Raw genomic sequence first — 13,130 nt, forward strand, 5'->3', positions numbered from 1 at the left:
AAGATGAATTTAGAATTTAAAGTACAGAAATAAACAGACAGAACTATGTACAGTAAAACAAACTCTTTATTACATTCAGAGATATATATATATATATATATATATATATATATATATATATATATATATATATATATATATATATATATATATATATGTATATATCCACTCCATCACTTTATGACCACACAGTAAATTATGATTCATCTCACATCATGGCTAAACATATTTACACACATTTCATTTTCTCCATTTCACTCATTGTGATTACGTGACGTTGTAGGGCCCTTTGACCCTGACTCCATTAGCCTAAATAAAACCCAACGAACACTGTATCGTTATCATCTGTCGCGATGATCTCATGGCGACCGTGACCCCATAAATTCACCCACACCATGTCTCCCTCAGACAGCTGCACTGTGCTGCTGACACTGGCCACTTGGCTACATTTATCAGGGAGACTCGTGTGGTACACCGAAGCCAAACTCTCTCCGTTCTTAAAAATGGCGCACTGAGCCCGCCCGTTCACAGACATGTGCACGGTGAAGTGATAGAACCCCTCCAGCGGGCAGGTGAAGATGCCTGTGTCAGGGCTGTAGGCTTGTCCCTCGTTGACCAGCACATCCACGAGCTTCAGCACACCGGAGTGGTAGGGGGTGCTGTGAGCGGTGTTCAGCTTGGCTGTGAAGGCAACTACTCTTCCTGTAGTGGGGGCGACAAAGCAGATCAACTGTTAGAATACATTTTAAGTCTGTGTAGTGATATGTGAGTGATTCTTCTCAGATGACGAGCAGCTTACTCGGTGGGACATCAGGAACAAGACTCCTTCCTTTTTTCGGTTCTTGTGGCAGAGGCTCGCCTTAAAGAGTGATCAGACGACAGTGACTTACTTCTTGTTTACTGTACTTTCTTTGGGTCATCTAGAGTAAGTTCTGTTAATACAATAATCACAGTGACATTGGCTTACTTGGTTGTTCATTTTATTGTTCATGTCATTTTTATTTCATCAGCTTTATGAATTTGATTTTTTTTTTTTACACTATAAAATCTGACAGTCTAACTTAAAAACATCTAACCCTAATTACAGATAAGTAAAGCAGATTAACCATTTTAGTGTAATTTTTGTAATTTTTAGCATATACAACTTAGACATAAAGAGAACTTTACACAGAACCTTAACTCTGAGGTCATCAGTTTTCTGATGTTTAAAAAATAAATAAAGTTAGTTTCAATTTTATTTGATTTTCAATTGATTTTTATATTAATTTTACCATTTTACTATTATTATTTTATTGTGCTTGTTGCTGAAGCGCTTGAATTATCATTGTCAATAAATAAAGAGGTAATGTCACTATGTTTTTGTTACTTGACCACTAATTACCTGCCATCACACTGACACACTGTCATTCATTAACACAAATTGAAATATGAGGAGTCTTTGCATACAGTAATAAAAATGTGTTTACCATCTCCACCAGAGCTGTTCCCAGGACAGCAGATAAACTTCATCATATGAATCCAACGGCGACCAGACAAAAATCTGTGGAAAAGATACGGACATTGGATGGAATTTCTACATTAACATTTTTTTGGGATATTACAGAGCACTGTCTACTCTGTCACATCTTTTGCTCACTGTGGCAAAAGTCCTGGAACTCGTTATCTGATCACTTGAAATGTACAGACAGACTCTACAGAGCAACCAAATGCTGGTTAGTAACAAACCTGTGCTCATGTCTAGTTTGCTTTCTTTTTATGTCATTGCCTTAAATTCTCATAAAAGTTCTTCGAGAGACAGGTGTTGCAAATTTGAACCTTGCATTGGACAATAATTTTTCTGTCCCTATTGAATAAATGATGTATGTAATATGACAGATGCCAGATGTTTGACATTTCCCACAGAGTAAAACATTGACAATCACAGAAACTACCTTCTTGCCACTATCTGAATTAGTCAGAATTAAAAAAAAACAAAAAACAAAAACATGTACTGTCGAGTGATATTGACAAAACAAACATAGTGAAGAGCTCCTTACCTGCTGCTGCCCAGGAACTGAGTCTTTGCTGCTCAGCTCGCCAGACTGATGGAAGCACAGGCGTGTGGTTTTTCTGGTTTGCAGAATGCAGCCTTTTAATTAAAGCTTGGAAGAATTTAGAGGCATTTTTTGTGTCTGTCTATAGCATTCTGTGTGTATTCATCTCACACCATCTATGGATCAGTGGAGTTGTCAATCAATCTATCAATCGATCAATTGATGACTTTCTACATGTGAGGTTGGACACCTGGGTATAATGCTGCCCTCTTGTGAAACATGACCGATGATTACAGAAAAAAAAAAAAATGTGTAAGTTGGTGGATGACGCAGTAACACTCAGCATACACATGCTAACCTGTCCTCTAGGACCTGCTCCCCCTCACCTGCCCACCAGGTGCTTTCTCTGAGTCTCCAGGTCATCTCCTGCACATGGCTGCAACTCTACTGCAGCACAGCAATGAGAAAGCGACTCACAGTTAATGTATTCTTGGAATCAATTCTGGGAAGGATTCTTACAGTACGACGATCGAGCTGGAAAATTTTGTTGAAAATTACTAAAAAATATAAAGAAATATGCTTTATAAAATTATAAATAGTAAGGTTGTTGTCTGAAATAATCTTGGTAATGTGAGGGCTGACGTCCAGGGTGAAAACACTGCCCTCTGCTGGCCGGGTTAGGGAGAGCTGCCCGCCTTCATAATGAGAGGTGTGGGCATTTAATGTCTCCTTGCCTGGTCGTTTTGATTTTGATGAGAAATATAACAAGGTTTCTTTGTATATTCAGTTGTAATTAAGCTGTGACCCTGACTGATCCTGACTGATGTATGCTCTGTAGCCCTATGTTGAAGAGGTTAACTTGAGGTTTATCACTGGTGATAAAATCGCCTAATATTTGGGGGAATTCAGGTTTTATCTCACCCCCTGCTTGAGCCACAGTACGCAGCTGAGCATCATTTTTAATCAGGGCCCCAGATTGAGCAAGATAACTGAAAGTGGTATGGTAATGTAGGAGGGTTATTTCCTCATGTTCACCGTGTTGCCCTTTTGCGGACAAAGTGTCAGACTGCGGGCCTAATGTAATCTGAGGTGGAAACTACCACACATTTGTGTGAATCATCCACTGTTTTGTATTGTTGCTTTGACTACCAACTGTACACTGTCCAAAATTGGATTCAGGTATGTCCTTCAAAATTTTGTGAAGCTAAACTGAATTTCAATTTATCTTATTTTTCTTTATAGGGAGTGAGAAGATGTGTGGGAATACGTGTGGGATACACACTCCTCCTTCATACAGTGCCTGTAGGCCTAATGGTGGTTGTCTCTTAACTGACTTGTATTTAAAACAGAAAGGCTGCAGTGCAGCACATTTTAGCCATTAATTGTTGTGAAATAAAAGTGTCTGTCTTTAACTTATTACTGATCTCTCCTCTTTCTCATTTTCTCCACAGCAGCAATAACCTTATATTGGGACACAGGACGTTAGGGGCAGTTAAGGCCCCGAGGTTTCTGTAGACTTCATCGTTCGTCTGGTCACAACAGTGTGGTTGTCATTGAAAGTTGCATTAAACTCAGCTGTACCAGAAAATCTTTTTATAGGTTTCTAACAGTTACATAAAAATTTGGATAAAAGCTTGTGATGGACATTTCGTATCATGTCAGTAATCTCATGTAAAACTTACAATACACTATGTGTGTATATACAGTATATTTTATCAAACACACACTTAACTCTCTTTGAATAGGCCGAGGATTGCATTGAACATTGAGTGTGCATCTAGGTGGACGTGACCACCATATAGTACCGTAATGTATGTAGACACTTGCGTTACGAGGGAGAAGTGCTGTTCAGATCAAGGAGACCAGGCAGATGTTTTGAACTGCAAAATCATATTCATAATTTGGGAGGTGCTCTTGGAGATGTTTTCACTTATAGAATAACTGTCATTAAGACGTGACAGAATCAAACAGTGCAGAATGTAGTGCAGCTCCCATGCACACACAGAAAATGTTGTAACATATATTTAAAAAACATTGATTATAATAGAATATAAACTATATTACAGTTGTATAACAAACTTTATATAAGTGAAACTAAATAACGAAAAAGTTAAAATATATTTCTAAAGGAATATATACAATTATGTTTATACTTACTTAAAGATAGTACACATACTTGCAAAGACTATATACCATTTTTGTAATATAAGTGTTTGAATGATATTTTAATTAGAGAGGCTTAGTTATGATGGAAATGAGGGTAGTGCAGATAGTAGTAGTAGTATCATAAAAAACCCCGTGTAACAGAAGTTCTGCTGAAACAGGACGCCCTTCATGTTGCACTCCCTCACTACCTTGTTCCATATATAGCCAACTGACTTAGCCTACAGAGGGGATTACACACTGCTGTTAGCAGCGCTCTGTCTGTTTTGCAATAGTTGGAGCCTGTTATATATATATAGCTATCCCCTCCCCAACCCTGAGCCCTTGATCCCTGGGCTAATTCCATGAATCGTCCAAATCTAAATCCACTGATGGAGCAACAGCACTCACAGTTGGGAACGGGCAGTCAGAGGCACGGTCGACAAACACACAGGATGGGAAAGACAGAAAGTGTCTTGTATCATATAAACGTGCAAAAACCTCTCCCTGTCTATTTTGTGAGGAGTTCTGCTCCTCATGGGTCAGTTCGGCTTCCATCAACAGTGCGGCCGTGTGCCATCTGTGTGCCCTTTGTTTGTTTCTTTGCAGATGCACCAGCGACCCAGTGTGCCAACTCATCAGAGGGGACGGTCAAGCCTGGCTGACGTCACCTATCCAGCCTCTGTAATCGAAAGAGACGCTAATCCCGCTCCTCTCCAAAGCCTGACAGTTGGGTGGGGTGGGACAGACAGGGATATTGAGAGAGACATGAGGAAGGAAGTTGGATGCTGGAGACAAGGGAGCGCATGTAGGCTTTTGGGCTAGCAGACAGACTCGGCACTGACCCGGACTAGTGAAACAGGTGCTCTCCTAACTGAAAACCAGGTGCACGTCCACCTCCTGATCCCCTGGTTTAACTCCTGGGACACCTAAAGGTTTCGGGACTCTCCCCCATCCAGGCTTCGCCCTGGAGGCCAAAAGCCTCGCTGAGGGCTCTGCAGAGGGGGAATGCTGCGGGAGCTGCTCACCTCCTGCTGCACCCCCTCTCGTGTCACCCGTGCACACCGTGGAGGAGCAGGGCTTCACCACCGTGGAGCTGTGCCAAGATGGAGAGGACTTCTGTCTGACTGCAAGTGAGGGGTAAGATGCTGCTGAAGTTTGTGCATGTGTGCATGTGTGTGTGTTTCCCACATGCTGCATAGCCGCACAGAGCAAACATATACAGCCAGCAGCAGTTTGAGTTTGCATTTGTGTCTGAATGGTAGATTTCTTCCGGGCACTTCTCCTTTACGACTTTGGAAACACAAATGTGGTCCTTTTAGTATCTGTCCTGGACCTTTTCGATGAACTCAGATATTATGTATCTTTCTTTTTATTTTCCAGATAAACAAAGGAAATGAACAAACAATGTTTTATTCACACAGGGTTTGCTATCTATAGCACTAACACGATAATGAATGATCACTGGAATGTCCTACAAAAAAGGTTTAGACTGTTTAATCCTCATTTGAGCAATTCGTGGCGAGGGGACCGCACATATGGAAGAGAATGGACAAAGACCTTTTAGAACAGATCGATTACAGGTGTAGGAGGTTTACACTGCTGGCTCACAGGCGTACATGGTCCTGGGTTTGTATGACGTCATACAAAGCTGAACATGGTCCTGGGTTTGTATGACTTCATGCGTGTCTGTGTTTAAGGTTTTCTTTTGCACCACAGTAACAAACGTTCTGGCTGTTAGTGCAACAAATGAGTGATAGGAAACCATGAATCTACACTCGCTGTCAGTGTTAGTGTGAAATGAGACAGAAAAGACAAAACGAAATTCAACTTTAGCACATTTTGTTAAAGTGATATAGTTAGTCTCTATTAGATGGCTATTATTCTGGGAGAGGGAGGGGGAAAACTATAATATTTGATATTATAAAAATAGCAATAATAATATATGATATAATATAAGAATTTTGATCCGCCCAGTGTTTGAGCAGTCATCAACTTCAGGACTCCATTAATTGGTACCTTCAGCACTACGGGCTACAAGAGTTCTTTAAATCTGGACACGTGCTCAAAGAACCGAACAGTCCAGCTCTGAGGGGAAATCAGGAAGCCCTCATGGCCTTCTGTCAGGGGACCACATCATTTCTTCAGCACTATTCCATTAATTGCACGAGTACAGCATGTTGCAAGAAACATTTAAAATAAAGGATTTTTTTTTTCTGCAACCCGCTACTGAATTGAGACAGCATGTGTCTGCAATGAAAACAGGAAAATAAATGCTCGACCTTGAGATGGTGTCAGTTTGTTCACATCTTTCGGATCTGACACGGTTTCCTTTTTCCTGTTGCAAATCTTAAGCAAGAGCCCAGTTTCCTCTGACACTTCTTAACTTATATATCTATATCACATATCATCTGACGTTGTTTCCGTTGTTACAAAGGGCTCCTTGTATACTGTACGTTTGAACCTGTGGCATGCCAAATACAGTACGGGGCACAAACAAGGAGTGATTGTTGACTGAGCTGAAACATGCAGGTGTTTCGGGTGTGTGTACAAGACGGATTACATGGAGGTTAAGCTCCTTCATCATAATAGCCGCGGAAAGTTTCCACCCCAGGTGGCACACAAACAGCTTAGCGTGACACAGTTGTCAGCAGCATAATATCAGAAATTGAATTGTAGCGCCGCGCACATTCACAAGTGGGTCAAAAATGATAGCATCCTCCCAGAGCTGATCCTATTTAGACGAGAACAGGGTGTCCTCGTTTTGACGGCTGTGCAAACTGGCTTAGTGTTTCTTCATTTGACATATTATACAATGACCTTATGTATGTTGACTGAGGCTGAAATCACATTGAGGCGAAAGTAGCAAGAAATCAATACAGATCAATTCTGTTCGGAGCCAATCCATCTGAGAGAGACAGAGAGAAAGAGGATGAGGGGAGAGGAAAGGAGCGAGAGAGGGAAGCGCACCGATGCAGCTGATGAAACTCTCGATTGCTAGAAATTCGTATTGTGTCAAAGGAAACACTCAGCTGGTGACCTGGACTCTTCATGTTAAGTGTGGGCCTGACCCATGACCTTGGCTGACTATCTAGTTGCACTCTCTGACATAAGCCAATTGACTATCTCAAAGTAGATATACATTAGCATGAACACATTACATTAACACAAGTGTGTACCAGCATATGACAAAAAAAGAATATACAATCTCTCATAGTTATTATTACTTGGGCCCTTTTTGATCTTATTTGACATTATAGCTGAAAGAGAGACAAAGGGGGTGACATACAACAATGGACTACTGGTCAGATTTGAACCCTGGGCTACTGCAGCGAGGACACGGCCGCTGTACATCAGCTCAATACTCCACCAGCTGAGCCCCACTATGTAAGAGTTTTATATCATTAAAAAAAACTTTTATTTTTATGCTATATAAAAAATATCCTTCAAAGCTAGCAATTTTAAGAGTCTGCATTTCAGGTCACTGGTGCTATGAAGTAAGTGCTAACATTAGCATGTTAACTAGGGTTGCCATCTTTGGCATGGAAAAATAAGGGACATCGAGGGTCTGGGACGTCAGACACTTTATTTCCTGACTTCTTTTTTTGGTAACATTTAATATAGCAGCTACAACATTTAAAGGTCCATATTTTCATTATTTTCACATCTAACAAATCACAGTGGGGTAAAAAGAAAAGGAAAAAAACCAACCCCAAAAAACAAAACAAAATGCATGCACCATTCCGTATCGCTAACATGCTCACACTGACAATGCTTACGCGGTAACGTTTAGCAAGTGTAGGGCTAAAGCTGTTCTTAGCATGCTTACATTTGGCAGTTAGCACTGAGCACTACAACTTGTTGTAACTGTGGATGGTGACGGTAGATTAAAAGGTTAAGGGGTCAACAAATTAATCATGTTGATGAAGGTTCTCAGTCAACCAGGTCAGTTCTAAATGCTGTATCGTAAGCTAGTCAGAACTGAAGAAGCCTCTTGGATGAGAAGTGAAACGTCTTCAAGAGCCTGAAACACATCCAGCTGCCTACGATACAACACTTGGAACAAATTAATCAGGATTTTTCAGCTAAATTCCACAATCCACAGTTGAGATCATTCCGAACACATTTTTCCAAACAGTCACTCGTTGTTTTTTCATTAGCAGAACAGTAAAGCCTCCGTGAGCATGGTTTTCTTCTCTATCAAAACATTTCAGTTTCCAAGAAGAGCTTCAAATCGCTTTCAGTTTCAGATTTACCTCGTCTGACCCAGGATGTGACGAGTGCTACTGATAGTAAATAGAGAAAAGTACCCAGAAGAGTCTAAAAACAGAAGGACTTTAGATTAGATCTGTCTTTCAACAGAAATTTCATTAAAACGTAAGCAAGATTGAACAGATTTGGTCATTACACCAGGCCGCCCCGAAGACAACAAACCATGATTGGTACTTATGGAGAGATGACGGACGCTGAGGCGCAGTAGAAAAAGGAGAGAGGGAGCAGGGGGGGGGATAAAAAGAGGATTCGGACAGATCCTCGGGCCTTCTTAATCCCCTGTCGGCTTTTCTGGAGACCATAAACAGATTGACGTTGGCTCATGCGTGTAACTAAAACAAGTGACTACTTTACAGATACTGTGGACCCAACATACAGTCTGATAAAGGGCCTGTGATCAGGGTTTGGCTAAAGGGAAACTGCTGTTTTTCATAATAGTGCCAATAGTGGCTGCAAGACTACACACAGGCCGACATTCCACTTCTGATTTTCACGGGCCTCTTTGAGTCAAAACAGCACATTTGTCTCTGTTAGAAAATAAAATTGTGAGCACCAGAGGACATAATCCATGTTGGTATCAAACGCTGTTTCGTGTTCTGCACTAATCTGAGCTTGTTTCAGTGTGTGTTGGGAGGATCACACAGTCACAAAATTCACATAGAAAGACCAGCTTTGGCAAATCAGATGTGGGACAGACAGCCTTGGCATGAGGGGAGCAGTGATGTGATTTCATAGAAAACCGGATGAGTGTGTGATTTCGTCCAGTGCCACTGAATGCCCAACTGTGGCTAGTTGTCGGAGCTGTGGGAAGCCTGTGGACAAGTCAGATGGACATGAGTCAGAGTGACACTAACAAGGGCACGTAAGCCGTCAGTGGGCTGAATTTCCTGATAGTTTTCCAGCAGCTGTCACTCTGTTACTTACATATGCGCAAATACTATTTGGTGCAGAAGATCATTTTTGGGAGGCAACAGAATCAACATGACGAAATCGTTCATCCACAGGGTCTTTTTAATCCGAAAACACCAGATATCAACCAAAGACCCGTCCACAGCAGACTAACCCTGTCCTGACCTACTTCTTTTGAAATGTATTCTGAAGAAATGTCTTTAGAGTGTCTACTGTTGCAATAATGGGTGTTCTAAGGACAGCACGGATACGATATCTATGAGTTTCTCCACAAACTTGACAGTGATACTCACGAAGGTTCTAGGAGGGATCTAAATAGGTTTTAACTAAGACAGGGTGAGTCAGTTTGAAGTCACTTTGTGACTACTTGTCTGACGTAATAATTTTTACAGCTGTACAAAACTTCCCCTATGCACCTTCCTCTTGCACAGTACAACAAAGTAGCATGGTCTCATCATGACTGTGTTTCCGCTGCAGAGAGATGGATGAGATGAGTGGTCCAGATCCAAACTGTGAAGACATGCAAAGGAAGGACCAAAGATTGCCATTTCAGGTATGCAGACTCAAATCACTCAAGTGTTGGAACGCACATCAGAGTGCCCTTCAGAGTGCACTTTGCACAAACGGTAAAATGAAATAAAAAGGAGGATTAAAAAACAGGAGACACAACAAGTACGCACAATCCATGGTCCTGAAGTTGCTTTGGTGTGTGTGTTAACATGTGTGTGTGTGTGAGAGAGAAAGCTGTGTTGAGAGCGGATGAAATGTGGCCAATATACCTGATTTCACGACTATCAAAAGTACTGCAGATATACAGATTCTAGTAACTCTCAAGAAGTGAACAGACTTTTCTGCTCAGTTCTCACTCAGCTCTCCACTCTGTGTTCCTCCAGATCTTCCCAGTCCCCGACGAGGTCGCCCTGGGCCCAGAGACCACCTTAAACAACCTGGACCACGACCACGAGAAGGAGCGTCTGCCGTCCATCGTCGTGGAGCCCACTGAGTTGAGCGAGGTGGAGAGCGGGGAGCTGCGCTGGCCTCCTGAGAATATGGAAATGGAGGAGGACGAGGAGGACCTGTTCTTGGAGCAGTGCATCCCTCCAGCCAACATCGCGGACTGGGGAGAAGAGGAGGACGAGGAGGAGACGTCAGTTATACTGAACCAGCAGCCGGGCTTGACACTCATTGGTGAGCTGGACATGTTTTCACACTCTCTGCCTTACACTTCCTCTTATGCAGAAGATGATTTGCTCATTGTTGTCACAGGGAGGGCCCTAACTTTAACCCTACCCCTACCTCCACAGTGCAGGGGTGGGTGTATTTTCAGCAGCACAATGGCCCTGAACGATCATATCACAGGAACATTATAGGAGTACTAATGATGCTCTACGATCCTCTCACTCCTCTATGACTACATGTTGCTGCTTGTCACTTTGATCATGAAGGTGACACCTTACTCTCTGGAGTATATAGGCTCCAGTATAGTACAGACGTGAGTATTTATGGTATAGTTAATAGAGAATATCATAGATCCAAGACAAACTGACAGAGGGTGTGATTAGAAATCTGTGCTTCTTTAGCTCCAGTACTTATTTTTGGATCTCTGCATCTGGTATATTGTCAATGGAAAAAAACAACTCAGCAACAGTAGATTGTTACAGAGTCAGCATTTCAATGTCACCTCACTTCTCTAAATTTTGATGGGAAAATGTGTGTGTGTGTGTGTGTGTGTGTGTGTGTGTGTGTGAGTGAGTGTGTGCGTGTGTGTGTGTGTGTGTGTGTGTGTGTGTGTGTGTGTGTGTGTGTGTGTGTGTGTGTGTGAATGACCTAGAGATTTCTTCTGAAAAACCCATTGCATGTTGACCACAAAGCAAATGATCGTGATCATCACAGAGTCAGCATTTCCATGGCGCTTGATCTTTTACATTTGGGTGTGAACATGTCAGATCACTTTAAACTGTATGAATGTACATGTGACTCACCCTAACAGCTACCTAAATCCCCTTCATCACTTGGCAAACAATAAAGTGTGATCAAATCCTAATGGCAGCTAGAAGTATATGTAATGCTCCAGCTGCCACTTTCAAAATCCAAGCAACAACATAGAACAGCAATTGCCAAACAGAAGAACGATGCAGACCCAGTCTGAATTCAGAAAAAACATTCACTCACCTAGAAAATGATTTAAAAGAGATAATTATAGAGGGCCGTGTTCCGATGCTGCATCTTGCAGAGCTCCTAAACTCTTCCAGAAGCTTCATTCTTTGATTAAATCAACGTCTTCATGAAAATTAGGCTTACTTTGCATTTACAAGAGCGAAGACAAGTGAGGTTCACATTTTCTGGAGTGACTGTGGAAGCCAGTGCTGACTTGTGGCATTTCACATTACATGTCAAGTGAACAGCCAAATGTCTGATGAGCATATTGTGCCCCCCCCCTTGTCTTTTTTCTGCAGACCTTCAGTCAGATGCATTTAGAGACGACACCCCCACGCTCCCACCAAGCAGCGCTCCGGCCCTCAACCAACCTAACCTCTGAGAACTGTGCACCTCTGAAACCCCCGAGAGGAAACATCCAGACATGGCGCATGGCATCAAATGTGACAAAACATCCCAAAGTTTGACAGTAACAGCTGATGCAAAGTGTGGACTGAAGCCAGCGCTGATGAAGATAATCACAATATTTTGTATGTGCTGGTAAAAGGCTTCACCGTGACAACTGTGACAGTTACGTCCATATTTGTATTAATTTGTACAAGAAGAGCCACACACAGACACGCTCGCACTCATGGGAGCCTGAACAGGGACACAAAACACACAAACGCACATTCTCAGATGCACAAAACTCCATATCCTAAACCTTGATGACAGAGATCTGAGCAACATTGTGTCTTTTCTGTTTTCTAAACTTTTTGGGAAAATCTTGCTGACGCCATGACTCCGTGTTTCATTTCCCTTGTTATTTCCTGATTCTAAGGGCTCAGTGATGTCATGGAGCTAAAAGAGAGCATCCTGCTATGGCAACACAATTCTTCTCTCGTTTGTCTTTTCTTCATTTTCTATGCTTTATCTCTGTCTCCGATGCAGATAACAGCCTGTACCTCATCAAACGTGTTTCTCATGGATCATCACTTTGACTCCACCAGGGGCTGTTGTGGGCATTTTCCTGGTTATACCGTAGGGCTGTAGAATGTGAGGACTTGACCTGTGGAGCGTGGAGAGAAGCGAACTTGGTCAAGTCGATGTCACCGACCACATGCTGTGATTATGTGATGTGATCTTAAATCAGTGAAACAACTATGCCACAAATCAGATGTCTCATTGTGCGTTATGCGAGTAACTAATAGTGACTAATGTCGTGAGCTTTGAAATCAGAATTAGTTAGACAGACGTTAGACAAGATTCAGTTTGTCATGCACGCTGAACCAAACAAACAAACAAACAAAAAACAAAACAGGAGGGCAGCTCTAGTTACTTTTCATGACGACAGCTGTAGGCGCCATCGAGAAACTGTAGTTGTGAAATAATGCTCTATCTTGTGTGTAGGCTGATTTGTGAATAACATGTATATATGGAAAAGTTACTGTGTTACTGTAAAAAATGATTATAATGAATTTGACAATAAAGTATTTTTGTCCCACTAATACAGGAGATGATTTTTTGTGTGCTGAGGGTTTCTACCGCTTTATTTTTTAGCACAAAATGATCTAAAAGTTCTGTCAGACTGAATCATTTTGAAACTGAATCTTTTGTATCTTTTGTATTGTATTTTTT

General features: G+C 41.7%; 2 protein-coding genes across 3 annotated transcripts; one reads left to right on the forward strand and one right to left on the reverse strand.

Moving 5' to 3' along the window:
* Window positions 1-190: 190 nt before the first annotated feature.
* Window positions 191-2,445, reverse strand: LOC119009771 (complement C1q tumor necrosis factor-related protein 5-like). Of its 2 annotated transcripts, XM_037081348.1 has the most exons (4): window positions 2,037-2,445; window positions 1,467-1,540; window positions 800-859; window positions 191-702 (listed from the first exon to the last, which is right to left on the reverse strand). In XM_037081348.1, the coding sequence occupies exons 2-4, from the start codon at window positions 1,510-1,512 to the stop codon at window positions 305-307; spliced, it is 504 nt and encodes a 167-aa protein (XP_036937243.1). In that variant the 5' UTR covers window positions 1,513-1,540; window positions 2,037-2,445; the 3' UTR covers window positions 191-304. The 2 variants fall into 2 exon arrangements, with proteins under 2 accessions (XP_036937243.1, XP_036937251.1); XM_037081356.1 differs by having other exon boundaries at window positions 1,467-2,445.
* Window positions 2,446-7,398: 4,953 nt separating this feature from the next.
* lbhl (LBH regulator of WNT signaling pathway, like) lies at window positions 7,399-12,984 on the forward strand. Its single transcript, XM_037076679.1, has 4 exons — window positions 7,399-7,562; window positions 9,834-9,909; window positions 10,250-10,544; window positions 11,813-12,984. The coding sequence occupies exons 2-4, from the start codon at window positions 9,838-9,840 to the stop codon at window positions 11,893-11,895; spliced, it is 450 nt and encodes a 149-aa protein (XP_036932574.1). The 5' UTR covers window positions 7,399-7,562; window positions 9,834-9,837; the 3' UTR covers window positions 11,896-12,984.
* The last annotated feature ends 146 nt before the right edge of the window (window positions 12,985-13,130 follow it).

The sequence above is a fragment of the Acanthopagrus latus genome, chromosome 2 (assembly GCF_904848185.1).
Source record: "Acanthopagrus latus isolate v.2019 chromosome 2, fAcaLat1.1, whole genome shotgun sequence".
NCBI lineage: Eukaryota > Metazoa > Chordata > Actinopteri > Spariformes > Sparidae > Acanthopagrus > Acanthopagrus latus.

Coding starts and splice junctions, on each gene's coding strand:
- LOC119009771 (XM_037081348.1), bottom strand. CDS start 1,512: ATGATGAAGTTTATCTGCTGTCCTGGGAACAGCTCTGGTGGAGATG. Junction 860..1,466: donor GAACAGCTCTGGTGGAGATG/GTAAACACATTT, acceptor TCACTCTTTAAG/GCGAGCCTCTGCCACAAGAA. Junction 703..799: donor TGTTCCTGATGTCCCACCGA/GTAAGCTGCTCG, acceptor CCCCCACTACAG/GAAGAGTAGTTGCCTTCACA.
- lbhl (XM_037076679.1), top strand. CDS start 9,838: ATGGATGAGATGAGTGGTCCAGATCCAAACTGTGAAGACATGCAAAGG. Junction 9,910..10,249: donor ACCAAAGATTGCCATTTCAG/GTATGCAGACTC, acceptor GTGTTCCTCCAG/ATCTTCCCAGTCCCCGACGA. Junction 10,545..11,812: donor GCCGGGCTTGACACTCATTG/GTGAGCTGGACA, acceptor TTTTTTCTGCAG/ACCTTCAGTCAGATGCATTT.